The sequence below is a fragment of the Rhopalosiphum padi genome, chromosome 3, assembly GCF_020882245.1.
Source record: "Rhopalosiphum padi isolate XX-2018 chromosome 3, ASM2088224v1, whole genome shotgun sequence".
Taxonomy (NCBI): domain Eukaryota; kingdom Metazoa; phylum Arthropoda; class Insecta; order Hemiptera; family Aphididae; genus Rhopalosiphum; species Rhopalosiphum padi.
Genome location: NC_083599.1, coordinates 21,195,010 through 21,213,136, shown reverse-complemented (window position 1 = coordinate 21,213,136; position 18,127 = coordinate 21,195,010). Strand labels below are relative to the sequence as shown.

The 18,127-nt window shown below is 28.9% G+C and overlaps 1 protein-coding gene across 11 annotated transcripts; it reads right to left on the bottom strand.

Annotated features, from left to right (window-relative positions):
* Nucleotides 1-1,787: 1,787 nt before the first annotated feature.
* Nucleotides 1,788-17,441, bottom strand: LOC132923888 (uncharacterized). Of its 11 annotated transcripts, none has more exons than XR_009661270.1 (17): nt 15,815-17,436; nt 14,201-14,279; nt 13,711-13,799; nt 12,270-12,467; nt 12,125-12,182; nt 11,839-11,988; nt 8,674-8,788; nt 8,369-8,614; nt 8,035-8,288; nt 7,779-7,944; nt 6,961-7,087; nt 6,442-6,549; nt 5,406-5,576; nt 3,972-4,980; nt 3,377-3,881; nt 3,146-3,299; nt 1,788-2,204 (listed from the first exon to the last, which is right to left on the bottom strand). XR_009661270.1 is itself a non-coding variant. In XM_060987874.1 (13 exons), the coding sequence occupies exons 1-13, from the start codon at nt 15,929-15,931 to the stop codon at nt 5,409-5,411; spliced, it is 1,875 nt and encodes a 624-aa protein (XP_060843857.1). In that variant the 5' UTR covers nt 15,932-17,437; the 3' UTR covers nt 5,197-5,408. The 11 variants fall into 11 exon arrangements, 3 of the variants coding, with proteins under 3 accessions (XP_060843857.1, XP_060843859.1, XP_060843858.1); XR_009661269.1 differs by having other exon boundaries at nt 3,377-4,084; nt 4,739-4,980; XR_009661272.1 differs by having other exon boundaries at nt 3,377-3,455; nt 4,739-4,980.
* Nucleotides 17,442-18,127: the final 686 nt, after the last annotated feature.

Below are 18,127 nucleotides of genomic sequence, written 5' to 3'. Positions count from 1 at the left end.
AAATGTTAACAAAAAAAATTAGATTAATTTGAAACTTTATAAACAAGTCGCCTACTTAGGCCAGTCAAGATTAACCGAGGTAAACATATTGATATATTTGATGTCCTCAGACAAAATATTGAAGACAAATTTTAACCAATGCACAAAGAATTGAGACAATGTAACTTATGTCAACAATATAATATTTGATACCTATTGTTAGTTATTTTCTCAATTCTTAAGTATATTATTATTTAATATTTAATTAGAAAATGGCAATAACTATGAATTCATTCAATATTTCTTTCAAATGCTTAAATAAGAAACGAATAAATCAAGAAAATCCATTTTCACATGGTAATAATTCAACCAAAAATGTTTTATAAAATTACCAGTCTTTCCTTACATTGGTTTGTACATATTCAATTTAAAAGAACGACTTCTGTTCCATAATGATATCTTAAAATGCTAGTTTGTTATGTTTTATAATAGTTATTAAAATTACCTACTAGGTAAATAATAATAATAATAAATATATCATTAAATATGCTATAGGTACTTTCTTTTTCTGTTTTCAGTATCTTTTTCCTTGAGCAGTGTGATCAAATGATTTATTATTTTATCTCGAGTCTTGACACAATGATTCGGTCAATAATTGTAAAATTAAAAATTTGCAATTAAAACTGAATATAATTAATTAATGAAAATAAACATAATCTGTAGATGGCTTGAAATTATGTTATACTTCAATATTTTCAATCATTCATCAATTTCTTAAACTGTTATGTAAGCTTACCAATGTCCACATCAACACCCTAAAAGACATTTTAACATCTGAGAACATCTAAGACTAGAGAAAAACTATGTTTGAAATAAAAATAAATCATCATAATTTATTCTCCAACATGATATATTTTTTTTTAATTTAAAAATTGTAGTCATACAGACCTTACCAAATGGATTAACGTTGTTGGCTACTCATAGCCATGTTCCTATTAAACCAGAAGATATTCTTATTACATTATACAAGTCTAGGAAAACAAACAAAATATTGTATGAAAATAAATTAGTTTCGACTAGTGGTGGATTTATGGTGGAGGAGGGGGGACATGGCGATCGCTCTCCCTTTGGGCCTTTATTTAGTATTACAGACATTTTTTATATAGGTATATTATAGTCATACAAATTTACATAAATATTCCTATAACAAATACCTAGTTTGTTAGGAGTACGATACACCCAGATGTGTTGTCTTTGTCTTACAAACGTACAACATGACAAATTTGCATTTAACAAAATCCATTTGATGTTGTTAACTTTAATATTTATTAGTAAATTTAAATATTATCAAAGTTAAAGGTAAAAATATAATCTAGGACATCCAATAGCATTATATTAATATTATAATTTTAAAATGAGTTAAGAGTATTTTTAAGTTGTAATATTTTATGTAGCTCAAATTGACTTTAAAATCATATCAATAAAAGCCTTTAAGATGTCCTAGATTATTTTCTTATTTATAAGTTTGATAATAAGTAAATTTGCTCTTGCATTTAAGTTATAGCATAAAATCCCTTCTACTGAAAGTAAATTTGTTGTTGTACATGTTAAGATGGAGACAACACATGCAGGTGTAGCATCCTCTTAAACATAAAATATATTAGATTTCTGTAATGAATACTCGAGGAAACATAATCACCTCCTATATGCGCAAACATAAAAAAATGGGTTTCTGAATTATTTGGGATACCTATTATAGTAGATAGTAAGTATAGGTATTGTGTTAATTATAAAATAAACAGATAAAATATATTGTAATCATACTCATTTATTTATTCAATAATACAATTTTAGTTACTAATAGGATTATATACAGTACATTTAACCGTGTTTTAATTTTCAATTAACTTAAGTATTTGCCTAAGTACCTATTTTAAAAATATGAATTTTAGTAATTTCATACATCTTCATAAATAGTATTTGTTTAAAGTGTTATTATAATTAATAAATTATAACTTTGGATCACTTAGTTTTTTGCAATCTGGACATAGAGATTCCTTGGCTACACAATGTGTCTCTGTGTGATGCAAGTGCAGCTCTCATTCAGAAGCGGTTGATTATAGGCACGTCTTTTCTGGATGTCAGCTTTGAACCACAGTAAAATAAAACATCTTGATAATCTCCAAAATGTATTATTTTGTAAATTAAAAATTGGTTTTGCCATTCTATAATAGTATAATGTGATTTATGATCAATAATAATATGTCATGCATTTACACACCAAAAAACATTTAAAATTCAAACCATATAATATGCTGAAGAATATGGAAAAATAGTAATGTTTAGCAAATGCTTTGCATTTTAATACATATTTTTATATTTTCAAGACACATAAGATGTACTCTAGTTCGTTTGTACAATGGGCTAATGTTATATTTAACATTGGTATTAACAATCATTAATTGTATGATAATGATCTGTTGAATAAGTATAAATAAGATAATGGTGTTCAGATCAGTCAGATCTTGGTTACAATAATGAGATAAATGTACATATAACTAGGGGTGGGTAAGATACTTTTAAAATATTAATTTTTCCGTTTATCTTTGTTTTATTCCAAGTCTGTCCATAAACCACCAAACTCCAAGATAAACAAAATAACCAGAAAAATAATAACTTTTTAAATTAAAAAACATAAACATAAAATACCTACTCCATTACCAACAAGAGCAGACAAATTATCAATGAAATATAATAAGCCTTTAGATTTCATCTGCCATTAATAAACCTTTTTTGTTTGCCTTATAAATATTCTTTTTGGTATTTACTATGTATATATATATATATAATATATTGTTTGCAGACAATACTTCCAAAAATATATTTGCTTTAATTTATAACTAAAAATATTAGTTTCATTAACTTCTTTCCTACCTAAATTATAAGACAAAAATGATTATACAACAAATACTTTTAGGATATGTATTTAACCAAATTTGAATCTTATATATTTTATTATTTCTTTGATAAAGGTTATTATAAGAGCATCATGATCTTGTATCCAATATACTCTATTAAATTGAATTTTGATACTTGTATAGGATCACCTTATCCAGCCCCTATAAATTACACTACCGCACATAACGATAAATTAGAAGAAAAATACCTTTAATAGGTGAAGTGAATTTGATGGCCAATCCTAATCAACACATTTATCTCCTTGTAACTTATTCCATTAATGGAGATCATCGGTTTTTATTTACTCCTTTAACACCAACCATGTTGATAGTGCATAATCCCAAAACATTTAAACACATGACCTGCGATTATTGAATATAAAAATCAACAAAAATCCATTTACAAATATAAAATAAGGTATAAATAATTTGCATTTAACCTGTAGTTAATATTTTGAATTTTTGGCCAATCAATATTCCTAGTGCATCGTTTAAGCTGATTATCAATTATTAATACTCCTGTACATTATAAATATGCATTAGAAACACAAGGAAAATAAAATGAGTTTCCAATTTTATAAGTAATAAATTAATTCACACTTTTCAAAGCAATTGAAAGTGAAATATAATAAATGGTGCTTAATATGGGTATGTGTATTAATGAACAAATACAATCATCGATTTAGGCAATAATAAACAATAAGTGATTTAAATTTAAAATGTTACAAAAATATGGTAATTAAATCGGAGACTTCGCTAAACTTTGTTCACAATGTGTATGGCCAATAATTCACGAAAATATATATTACAATACACATACATACGGCAACACATATAATACATTAACTTATAAACTTGAACACAACATTATAGGTCGCTTTAAATACATTTAATACATATTGATTTTAAATATATACTCATACACAGTTCCACAATAAAGATATTCTGCAACACACAAACAGTTACAAATTGTAGAAATAAGAAAATTGAAATCCAAATAATTTCAAGTTCTATTGTACAGCAATAACAAAATACCCAAATAATTTGAAAAATACTGCTGAATAGGTTCCTTAGGTGGCAACTTATAAAAGACTAGGTTGACTTTGCTTCATTATTTTAAAGAATAAAACAGCAGTCTTCATCCATTTCTATATCATCAAAACAATTCAAAATTCATCTGATTTTTAATTAAATAAAACATATCTGTGGTTATATTTCATACCTATAGTGGTATGTGATTTCAAAGAACCAAAAATTGTAATAGAATTTAACATTAAAAATCGCAAGTTAAAATATAAATGTTTTGAAATTTCCAGATACGTTACAATAACTACAATACCATGAATTAATTTTTTGACAAGTATTCAGAGCAAAAAAAAAAATAACCGTTTGAATAATGGTTATGACATATGGACTTGAATAATTAGAAAAATAACAAATTATATAAATCAACAAGGCTAATGATACCTAAATGAAAAATAAATATTAAATATACATTAAATAAGGGATGCAAAATTCTAATGAAAAATTCTAATGAGCCATAAATGATTATTCAAAGGTTGTATAAATCTGTTTTCCTCGATATTTTAAGATAATATTAACCATGAACCAATTATTTAGTTCAATTGAATAGGTTAGTAAATTCAATTCTATTTCTAATAATTTAAATTTCTCTATATTTTAAGAACGTCAAAAAGGACCTTAACTAAAACTTCAAAGATGTCCAACTACACAATATGTGACCATGCTAATGTTTGGAATTATATATATCTTAAATTAAAAAATCAGTTCAATGGCCTTACAAAGAAACATCAAATATTTCAAAATTTTAAATCAATTATTTTTGATTTTTTTTTTTTTTTTTGTTCCAACATAAACAATCTTCGATTGGTTCACTAGAATTCGTTTTCACAGTTTTTATCGAAGCTGGAAAATCATTTTTTTCTACACCATTAATGTACTTGCAATAAACATACTTCATTGGGTATTTCTTGGATATGTGTGCAGTGTAAATCAAATTATTCTTATTGACAACAATACATATCTAAAAAAAATCATCATGATTACTTTCAATAAAATCAACTTAAATTAGACAAATCGAAGCTTGTCAAATAATCTTTATCCAGAATAATCTCATTTTTGACACGCCTCGATGTGTACAGATTTACTTTGCGAAGTAAAATGGTATTCTGATGATAACGGCCCAACAGCCGTGATTAGATTGATATTGCAATAATAAAAAAAATGTTTAAAAAGTCGATTAAAAAATAATAATTTTTATATATAATTGATTTTATATAATGTCATTTATTACAATATATTACATTGTATATGCAGTTTGATAAAAAATAAAAAATTTATTTTAATAATTTAAGACAAAAAAAAAAACGTAATAAGTATACACATTTTTTTTGAATAAAACAAAAAAATATTTTAAAAAATGTATCATATAAATAAAATTAAAAATACCGTCTAAGATTTGCTAAGATTAAATACTTTTGCATATTTCTTTTTAAGGTCTTTGGGACAATATTTATCAACCACATCTTCAATTAATGTTTTATAGTCAAATATTTTTTTCAATTGCTGTCTAATTTCATCTAATTGAGCTCTCGATACTTTGCTTCTTTGAATGTTATCCTAAAAAATAAAAAATTGCTATACTACACAACAAATTTAGACACTGAGAATTAAATTTAAATTTGAAATACTATTTCATGAATTATTTCAAATTTTACAAAATAGTATAAGGTGCGTCTAATAAATATTCTAAAAAAATGTATCATATTCATCTATTTAATTTATTATTGAAAAATAATTAGCGAGTTTCGTTTGCTTATTATTTTTATAAACTTTACTTTTTTCATAAAATCTTTCAATTTTGTTTACAAAAATGGATTTCTTATTGAATAGTTAATTCGTTATATAGAAACATCATATTATTTATAGAGGAGATTAATTTACACTTAATTATAATGAAGGTTATATTTCTCAAAAATAATTAGTTAAACAGAAAATTTTATTATATGGAAGTTTCACTGTTATTATATATTTATAAGATGTAATATTTTCAATAAAATAAATAAATAATAAAAAATAGAAATACAAAATAGGGGATAATATTACTGGGGGTAGTTTGTAAATGGGATATTTTTAATTAAGATATTTTGAACCTAGTTAAAGCTATTTATTCAATATAAGTGTTTTTTCAATATTTTAAACTAAATTGCAGCCCATTATACTTGTATAAAAGTTGTTAAATTATTAACTCAGTAAAAAATAAAAAAAATGATATGTTATGTGGATAAATTATAACACTAGTGTAAATAGTTTTATAAATAATTTAATGTTGAATGTTTACTCTCTACAACAAATAAACAGGATAACAAAAAAATGTAATACTTTTAAAATATAATAAAACAAATAATTAAATTATTAATAAAGTAATTAAATTCATAATGCATAAATATAACAGAGAATAAGCAATTTTTTTCAAAATACATACTTTAATTAGTTCAACGAGAGTATTGCACTGCCTAAGATCTTTTATATTTGCTTCAATTTCAGACATAAGTGCAGTCATTCTTGCAATAATTTCTTCTTCGATAATTATCTATAACATTGTTTTTAATTTTGTTAAAAATTATTTTACATTACTATTAGTACAATGGTTCTTAGCCGGTGTCATGTACAAGCGAGTTGGGTTTTTTATTTTTTCTTCCCATTCATTTCTATCTAATAATATAGTAAATGACATGTCACTATACATTTTAAAAACTATAATAAGTTAGAAATATCAAATATTTTATTAGTACCTAATATTAATATTGTATACCATAAATTATTTCCTTTAATTATATTGAATGCACTAAAATTATATGTACCTTTACCAGATACTGTAACTTAAAAAATATAATTTGTAATTGTAACACTGTCTGAAATTTAGATCAATATAAATTAAGCTATTTTTAATACAGACTGAGACATGTTTATTACTTTCAAAATAATTAATATTTTTAATTACCATTCCATCAAATTGATCTAATAAGTGCCGAACTCTCCATCCAGATATGCTATCTGACGTCCACTTTTTAGCTTGCTGCATATCAGCTAATTGCTTTTTAGTTTCTTTAACTTTAAAATCAGTATACCTACAAAATAATTTGCTTTATATTAATTCATAATAAAATTACAAATAAAACTACTAATGTTGCCATTGTAAAAATATAAACATTATATGTTTTGTATATAAAATTCAAAATTTTTATAAATCTAGACATAACCACAAAAAGTATTATGTAAAAAGTATATTTTTTCAATTGTTTCAATTAAATTTAATTAACATATGTATATCCTAAGATTTAATTTTAAAAAGATGTCGCCCAAGATGTGCTGTCTGTCTTGAAAATGTGTAATTTAAATTCAACACAATCAATTATGTGTATTAGCTAAAATATTAAGAGTAAATTCACATATTATCAAACTTAAAGGAAAGAACATTACCAGTGCAGAACATTTAAACATAGATACTTGATAATAAGTCAATTCACTCCAAAATTTAAACTATTAACACAATATTGGTTCTGCTACACTAAAAATTGAGAAGTTTTACATTTGTAAAACAGAAACAACACATGTATGCGTTCTCTTAAATATTGGTTAAAGCACAAAAATCAATTTCAAAATGTAATAATAATTTATAGCTCTAGATTTTTATGGGTACATGTGTTAGTCATTCAATAAAACAAAAAAATATGCTTTATGAATGATTTAAGTAATTATATATACTAATATATAAATGTTACATTTATTAATTCAAAAAAGATAGTTTGAGATCTATACCTTTGAAAATGGTGAGAATTTGCCCCCCGCCACAAATTTTTATAACCTCCTAATAATGTTGGTCGTTTATTCTTAGGTTTATTGCAAGCTGAGCTTTCATCACTGGCTTCTACTGATGTTTTAACTTCTTCGAAGAATGTTTTATCTGACTTAACATAATCAAATTCTAAAATTCAAACAGAAAACAATGTTAATTTTTATAATTTATACTTGGGCTTAAAATATAATTAATACTGTAAGAAATTAAGTAACTTACCATCTCCAAAATCATTCCCAAAATCATCATCATCATCGTCATAATCATCATCTGCAGGACAATCATCATCAACATCCATATCATCTAAATCATCTTCTGCTTCATCCTCAGCATCACCATCAAGTAAGTCATCATTACAAATTAAATCTTCATCAGGAAAATCTTCAGATTTATCATTTTTTATTAATTTTTCATCCACATACTCCATATCATCACCTACTATTTTAAATGGACTATCTTCTTGATTAACAGGGCTAAAAAAAATTTAAAATAACAATTATTCATGAAATAAAGAATAATTTAAAATAAATTATTCAGTATAATATGTACTTACAGTAACTGTTTTCGAGGTTTTTTTCGTGGACTAATTTCAACCATTATGTGTGATTGCTTACTTAAGGCAGAAATTTGAGGTAGTAACCTTACCTCTGGTATTTGTGGTACCATAATTGATTCTAATTGTAAACCACTATCACTATATCCATTTCTGTTTAGTGGTGTTTCGTCTATATTATTTATACATTCTTCAATGTCAGGTTTGGTTAAAATTGGTATTAAATTTTTCTGCGCTCTAAGTACACTATATAACATTTAAGTATTAGTATTTAAGACAAACAAAAATACTTCATAACTACTTACCCATCTGCATCACGCTTCCTTAAAATACTAGGCCTAGGTGAAATAATTGGTTTAAATACATGTTGACTATTGGGTATATTTATACATGGCTCATCAATATTTCCAGGAATGGGACCTATAAAAATAAAAATATTGTATACATAAACATGAATTTAAATTCAGAAATATATCTGTCAAAGCAGCCATCAAGGTATCATACAAACAAGTGTTATACAAAACTTTATTGCCTAAGAGTATTGCAAAATTAGCTTTAAAAATAGGAGCAAGATTCTTACTATAATTAAAAATTAAAATGTATTTAATGATAATAAATTATATGGTCTGTGTATCCACATCTCAAAATGAAATTACCACATCACAACGAAAATTTTGGAATACTATAATGCCTTTAAATTGTATGTTAAAAAGTAAACCTGGCTGAAATAAGAAGATTACTAGTTGCACACTATGAATGTGATCAAAACAACTTTTTTTAAATGTGCTCAAGTGTAATTATTAGTACATAGTATGAGTTATCAATCAAAAACACCAGCTACGCAAAAAAAGAACACAAATATGTTCTTTGCCTGGTCTTCTTATTCCAGCCCAGGTTTATTCAATCGTATGCCACGCCCATTGTAATGTCTGTCTTACAAAGGTAAAACATAGAAAATTTGTGCTCAGTAGTTTCAATTTTTGTAGTAATTAGAACGAATTGACATATAATTATAACTTTAACGTTAAAACATTGTATGTGTTTTATCTGGGTTTATTTGATAATATTTATTTATTTATCTTTAACGGGCGAATAAATAGCGGATATTTAGTGGAAAAATATGTTCATATTTCAAAAAAATCACATATAATGTTCTTACCATTAAAAATTTGATAATAGACCGATTCACTTTAATACTAATTCTTACTACAGAAAATTGGAACTGGAGAATACAACAATATAGTAAGTTTATACATGCTGATGTGGTGTGATTCTAGTTAAAATATGTCTTTAACTTCCAAAAAAATATTAGAAATTGTTATTGAGCATAATAAAATATACAATTATTACAATACATTGAATAAAATGAGATGTAAACTATGAATGAAATAGTTTTACAATTATTATAAGAATACCAGTAAGAACTCAAGTATTATGAAGTATATATAGAAATATTAACAGAAGTTATTCAAAGAATGATAATAATTTCAATTTTTTTAAATTATACATTAGTATTTAAACAATAAAGTATTTTAGGGAAACAAAGAGGGGTTCCATAACCCTCAAGTAGAATGATTAATGTACAACTAATCATAAATAAAAATAAATAACAATTTTAATAAAGAGCAATATAAAGATCTGACAATATTAATTATGTTGTATTGTTCAAATTATTAATAAAATAATATCAAAAATTGTTAGTAATACAACACTTTTTTTTTATTAACCTATAGCAAAATTTGCATAAATATTTTAAACTATTATACTTTAAAAGCATATTTATGTTATATTAACGCACATTCGATATATTTCAGCTTATTTTTTTTTTTTATACTTAACTGTTATATATTATTATATCTAAGTAAAGCTAATGGTGTTACTATTAGCAATTATTCTATTAATAATTAAAAGTTTTAGATAAAAAATTATCATAGACTGTAATTTGTTAAAGTAAATTTTTAAATATAACTCACAAAATTATTAAATAACAGTTTATGCATTTTTTCAACTATTAAAGGTCTTGATAATTAATTGTCAAAAGTCCAAAAGATAACAAAAGTAATTATTTATGATACAATGAATATTATGTATTTACAATAGCCAATGATGTTTATAATTATTTAAATATTTTTGCTTTTAATAATTTTGTTATCATGCACATTGATTAATCTATTAATATTACAACATATAATTATAGTTTAACTTTATCTATTAGCAATAGAATTATTATTTAACTATAAAACTCATCAAATCTAATGAATTGTATCACAGACGTAATTCATAAATATGTGAATTGAGTCCCAATTTGTTTATTATTGATAGGAAAATAGTGTAACATGATATGATAACTATGAATTAATATCTTCTAATGATAAATAAACACATACAAATGTCTAGATCCAAATATGTAGAAGAATTCAAATGCGATACTGACAACTTATTAATATTAAAAATATAAATAATGGAACTGATTTTAAAAGATACTAAACAATTTATGAATAATTACTATTTAAGCTTCACAACAATATTCATTAGTTCATCATATTATGTTAAAGTAAAATGTACTATTAAACAATTAATGATAATCAAAATCGACACTTTTTTTGGACCATGAGACCACCACTAATGATAGATAACAGATTTATTAATGATTGTAATGAATTATTGTAAAATATTTAAAAAAAGATAAAAATGATTAGGTATAAACTAAAAAATATATACTAATATGATTTATTTATAATATATGAATGAGAAGATCGTATAATTTTAATTTTTAATTTAACTACATGTTTGATAATTCTTGATTACCATGTAACATGACATTTGTGTAAACTAGTTTTAAGATAAATTTTAATTTCTTTCAACCAACCAATTAAGGTACATTACTTAAAAACGATCAAAGTATGTCATAACTAATAAATATTATCTAATAATATCTTAGATATTTTATGACAATTATATACTTTATTTGGAGTAAATAGAATATAAACTATACAATTATTTATAATAAAATGAATATCGACCAAAATTGGTTAAACTATAAGATTTTTTTAGTATATTAATACATATTTTAATATATTTTGTAGACATATGTATAATAATGTCAATATAAAGAATTATTAAGAATTATAGAAGTATGTAAGCAATTAAGGAAGTACTATGACATACTTAAAACTATACAAGTGTTGAGAAATAAATTAGCATAACCAGATATGATAAAATACATAGAAGTAATGGAAGTATAACATACAAAAAATATCTAATATACAAGTTTAGTTTGCATGGAATATTCCCCTCTGCCCAATAAATTCTTTAGTTATGAAATTGAGGTAAACTTACTAAATATGAAATTAGTTTTATTAAAAATATTTAATTATCATTAATGTCTAATAAATTATGACAGTAAGATAGTTCTATTTCTAAAGCCATTCTATAATCTAAATAATTTGTAATAAATTTGTCATAATTACCATGAATAACTGCTGGATTGACAACAGCATTTTTATGGTGGTAACTTTTTGGAGGAAAACGAGCAAAATCACTCTGAGTATAAACGGGTGGTGTGCCGGACACCAAACTTTGGCGTATGCCTGTATATTCAGGTATACTATCATAAGAACCTATAACAAAAATTAAAATGTATATGATCCTGTAAGTAACATATTATATTGAACTTAAAAATGATAAAAAAAAAAAAAGGTATATAATAATGATCTAACACATTCAAATGCAATTTAAATATATTTTTTAACATACCTGTCTTATTAATTACAGAAAAATGTGATACAGCAGGAGCTGATGGTATTGGAACAATCTGTGAATAAAATTAAATAAAAATGTCAAAATTGATATAGCTAAGTTACATAAATTTAAAACACTATTGTATTAACAGAATACATACTTTAGCAGGAACATTGTCATTAGAAGAATGAATAACATGCGATGTAGGTGTTATTATAAGTGGGGAAACATTTTGAGATTCCATAATAGAACGTTGCAATGATGTTGTAACAATACGGTTTTGCGCTTGAGCTGTCATTTGAGATCGTGCAGGTGCAAATCCAATTGTTTTTATAAGCGCATCACTTTTCATCTGAACCTATTTCATAAATAGTGAAAATGATTGAGTTTGTTTATATTTCAAGTTAAAGTCAGTTTTTTACACTACAATCATACATTAAATGGGGAGCTTGAATGACTATCAAAAATAAGTTGTAAATGTATTTAGATTATAAAATAGTAATTGTAGGTTTATTGATAGCGCAATTTTTTTTTAAATGTTTTTATTAAAAATGTAGATTAATTAAGTTTTCCTTATATTTAATATATTATTATGCATAAAAATAGCTAATTTACGAATATGTTAGTTTCTCACTGGAAAAACATATTCCATATATCTAGTTTTTAAATATAAGAACTAGATTAATATAAATTAATTAGTTTCACAAATAAAATTATAAATAAATGTACTGTTGCTGATAAAAACAGTTTAGGTTACTCACAATTTTAATTAAAACCAAGTTCATTAAAAACAATACTTTATTAGATGTCATGGTTTTTATTTTTTATTTTAACTTTTTCTTAAAAATTTGCGCACATTGTTTTTTATAAAACTTAAACATTTCTACATTGGTGAACAAATTACCAATCAATTTATAAAATTATTTCAAAAATCTTAAGATTTATCAAAAAAATTTGTCATACAAAAATATGAAGTGAATATTTTGATCAATTTAATTATGTAATTATAAAAAAAACTTGTACTTAGTTAACTATCCATATATAAATACCAAGTAAATTCTACAAATAAACTTTGTAAATTATTAATTTACTAAAATTTGAACGATTTGACCTTAGAAATTAGAATATTACAAAAAGTGTACTACCTGATAGCTACATAGTATCAGAAGCAAAATAAATTATTTTTAAATTGATTTAGTGGAAAAACTGACAATGAAGCTTGAATTTGTAAACATATAAAGTATACATGGATATACATGGAAAAATAATTGTCATTTCAAGAATTAAATTAAAAACAATAAGAATTTCATACCAAAATAACCCTAAGTAATTTTGATAATTTATTATAAACCATGAAATATCGAGTTTAATAGGTACAAGTCTAAATTTAACAACTTTGCTAACCTATCAGAATCTAAAATAATTTGATATTATAAAGATATATTTATATAAACATTATAATTCGCTCCCTTATGAATTATAAGAGTTATAATATATACAAATAGTCTAATACTATATCATATTTAACAAATACCTACAAAGTATCATTGGTATATACCTAGTATTAATATCTAAAAACAAATTAATCTATCATGACTTACTTGTGAACTCAATTGCTTAGAAGGATGTAATATTACAGGACAAATACCAAGTTCATCTCCAACTTCATGGGCTGACAATTTTGGTATACCTTATTAATGTAAAACAAAATATGATTAAGTACTGAAATTTGGTATTGTAAAATATAAATTAAAAACTACACTAATTGTGTATCTAATATTTATGAAAATCAATTTATGTGTTATAAGTAAAATACTTAACTAAATCAATTGAGTAAGGCATAAGCGTATAAAAGAATAAATTATGTAATACTTAATACATAACATAATTAAATACAAACATCAAATTATTATTACATTATTATATACTTATGCCTAATTGTTTGACCTACCTATATGCTTATAATATATTTTTTAGTCAACAAAGTGGGATGATTTTTAAAGGACCATTAGCTCACTATTATTTGTTAAATATATAGTAATTATTTAACAATTCGGTATTAGCATGTTAAGTTTTCAAGTATAAACTGACCTGGTTTTATGGAATTTCCAATAGGTGCAAATTGAGTTAATGGTATATTATGAGATGAAGGATTGCACATTCTATATGCCTAAAAAAAAAAAATTCAATTAATACATATAATTATAATTTTTTTGTACCTATAAATGTAAACATTTAAAAAATATAAATTGTTGTAACATTTAGAAGCTAACAAATAAAAAATAATAACTATTTAAGTATATTTAGTAATTTTATCTAAGATAACAAAACCTCTTATTAAGTACCAACAAACATTTCCCAAGTGTTATGTAGTACACAAACTTAGATACAAATTATGCCAATTTTATTGAAAAATAAATTTTTTTATTACATCAATATAAACAATTGCAAACTTATAGAGGTATACAAAACCATTAACTGGAATTAAATGGTAAGGTATTATGTAAAAACTACTCAATATTCATTGATTTTCTTTTTTGAAAAAAAAAACCACAAAACAGAACAAATATTTTTGAATAGACACGAATGGTAACTCAAATAAGACAACACAGATGTACAGTACAAATCAATGTGAATAAAATGAAAGGCCTTTATACTGCCTCGACATGGATAATTAATTAATCATAAAAATGGGATTAAACGATGAAAATTGACAAGGGGTTAATTATAAAATGTCAATGACTATTAATTAATTGTGATGAAAAAGAAGAGTATTATTTCAAAATATAATTTTATAGTTAATTGTGTCACTAACATGTAACATATTTTGGGTACAATCAAGTGAAATTATTCAAAATGCAGAAGCACATGGAAAAACATTCAAAACCATGGATTCAGCCAACTGTAGGCTGAAACTCATGCCTATTATTGAGCAATGAGCAAGTACCATGTTGCATACATCCATTGCATTGAGCAGAGTAAAATGGTGAGACATGAACATTAAAATTACAGTGATGCCATTTCAGACGAATTAATTTTCACATAATTGCACAACATTAATTTCGCATTACAGAGATAGTTTCGGGATAATGTCTGTTATTATAGTGTTTTTCGTGGAACATACATCGTTAGAAAATATGTATGTGAAACGTACTTCGATGCCATCAACAGATTTCGCGTGAACCTAATGCGCGAGAAACTCGACGAGAAACGACGATACAAGTGTACCAATGTAACGGCTACACATTCGTATTGAAAAACCAACATCGACGTCGTAAATCGCCGACGACATAAGGGCGAGCAGATGGAAAAAAACGAACGTCTGGTGCGGCGTACGCCTCACGAACCCTACACGGTAGACCTGAACCGTACGATCGGCGAAAAATCCGTCGCAACTGTGATCGAGTGGCTTTCGCGAAGGACTTGAAAACGGGTAGAACGACTTTTTCCTCTTTTTCTTCGCTTCGACGACGACGACGGTTATTGCGATTCGAACGCGGACTTTGCGAGGGGGCCGGGCCGGGTCGGGTCGGCGAGGAGGAGGAGGAGGAGGAGGAGGGTGCCTAGGGTTCGGACGACATTGTCGGCGGCGATCGGGCGGGAAGGCAGGCGCACAGGGCAGACGGGCGGGCGGAGAGGAAGACCGTCGGACGGACGGACGGGCTGGCTGCCGCCTAAACGTGACGGCGTCGGGCCGATACTCACGGTGGCTGGCACGTCGACGGCGCTCTTGAGGACGTCTTGTTTGCCGATGTTGGAGAACGGGCTGGTCGTCAGTATAATGTTGCTGCCGTCTTTGATCTGTTCGGCGACGTCACTCATGCTGAACGTGTAGGGGCGAGCGCGGTCGGGCGGGTCGTCGCCGGTAAAGCGGTACGAGACGACGACGACGACGACAACGGCGACGGCGACGGCTGCGGCTGCGGGCGAGGACTCCCTCGGCCGGTACAACGACGGCGTCGGGTGCGCGCGGCTGGGGCTGCTGTAGAGTGGACCGACTGTGCGCGGCCGCTCGGAAAGCTATCGCAGACCGCCGGACGGACTTAGGTCGGACCGGACGACGCAACGAGCGTACAACAACGGGCTGTGCACAACGACGGCACGGTGGCCGGTGGACGACGCGGCGGCGGTGACTGCGGCGGCGGTGGTGGTGGCGGCGGCGGAGGCGGCGACGACGACGGACGGCATCGCGCGCGACCGGACGGCAACACGTACACCACCGGACGACGTCTACGACGTATTTAGCACGCCCGCGCGACCGATTGCGTCGTCAACTGTCCCGTTAAGTACGCGGCGGCGGTGACGACGACGACGACGACGACAATGACGACGACCGTAATTGGCTAAATACAGCGGTTGGGCAGACGGTGACGACGGTCTCGCGTTCCGACGACGCACCGCGGGCCACGACAACGCATATAATATCGCAAATGTCGTATGGAGATTACTGTCGTGGCTGCTCGCTGTTTTTGTTTTTGTTGTTATTACTACGAAAGTTACGCGCGTGTGTTTGGGTACGTATTAATGTATGTGTGTGTTCGTGTGTGTGTGTTTGTGTGTGTGTGTGTGTGTGTGTGTGTGTGTGTATGTGCAACGATAATGCGATAGAAATTGGCAAAAATATCGCTCGGACTGAACGCGAAGCGGTCGTTTTCTATAGCAGCCGCCGCCGCCGCCGTCGTCGTCGTGTCGTCGTGTTGTCGTCGTCGTCGTCGTCGTCGTTGTTGTTGTTGTTGTCGTCGTCGTGTCGTCGTCTCTCTCCTCTCCGTGCAGCAGTGGCAATGGTTTTTTGTGTTCGAAATGTGCTTTTTTGTTCGCTGCTGCTCGACCGTCTCGATTGGAATTGGAATATAATTTAGAGCGCGCGCGTCACATGCACGGTGCAGTGTTACGGGCCGAGTAGACAACACAGAACACACTGGTGGCGCGCACAAATAATTCGTCGCGGTGTTTGCTGGCTGCCGATTGTGGTGTCGGGGACCGCCGCCGCCTGTCCCGACGGTGCTGCTGGCTGGCAGCTGGATAATCTATTGCACAAACGCGGCGGTGCGCATGCGCGTCGACGAATGTCCGCCGACCCGCCACTCCGGGATACCGCGGTGCGCGGGTGACGAGCGTTTCCCAGCCAGGCGGCGGCGGCGGCGGTCGTTACAGACACGAAAACGCGCGCGAAACCGCGACGGGAGACGTGACGCCGTCGCTGCTATTGTCGCGAAAAAAACAAAAAACCAATTTCCGATCGATTATCGGACAAATCAGTACGGACACGGCGATATCGGGAGAACGCGGTCCGCCGACGATCTGCTTTTCTACGGCACACGACAAGTCGTTTTAGTTTTTTGTTTGTTTTCGTTCGGTCGTCGATTGTTTTTTTTTTCCATACGCGTATTACTTTTTCTTTTCCCCCCCTTTTTCTCTTTCTTTTTTAACGACTGTAATTGAACTGTAACCGTTTTTAACTGGTCGAATAACAAATGACAACGGAGGTAACTGGCGACCGAGCGACCGCCTCCAAGGTTCGTTATCTGCGCTCGACTTATTGTTCATTATCACGACCGGAGAGAGGAGATCCAAACGATTTTCTTCTCATCTTTTACACGTCACGACGACGACGACGACGACACAGTTATGTGCGTTAATGATGTTGTTGTTATCGTGCGATTACAGTCGTGAGTCGTCCAACACTTGAGTAACAGCAGTTACTGACCGACTACACCGCGCGATCTATTCTCTCATAACACAGTGCCGATTCAAAAGCAGAACTAAAGGCCTGAACGAGACCTCTTCGAAGTAAATACCGCCGAACGATGAGAACAAAATAATTAATGGATCGCTAGACTCTACGTTAGTTTGCATAAGGACGATGCTTGACAATATTTATAACTTTGCGTGTAATAATTTGAGTTGTAGATTTGACTAGATTTTATACCAATGACACGTACGAATTACTAATATTACTGAGGGTAGTAGTTCTCAGTTGACCCCCACAGAGGGAATATATTTTTGTTAATGTTTGAT

Excerpts from the sequence above, each read along its gene's own strand:
- LOC132923888 (XM_060987874.1), bottom strand. The coding sequence starts at position 15,931 with ATGAGTGACGTCGCCGAACAGATCAAAGACGGCAGCAACATTATACTG. Across the intron at positions 11,989-12,124 it reads TTCTGTAATTAATAAGACAG|GTTCTTATGATAGTATACCT; the intron begins GTATGTTAAAAA and ends TTTTTGTTATAG. Across the intron at positions 8,789-11,838 it reads CAATCCAGCAGTTATTCATG|GTCCCATTCCTGGAAATATT; the intron begins GTAATTATGACA and ends TTATTTTTATAG.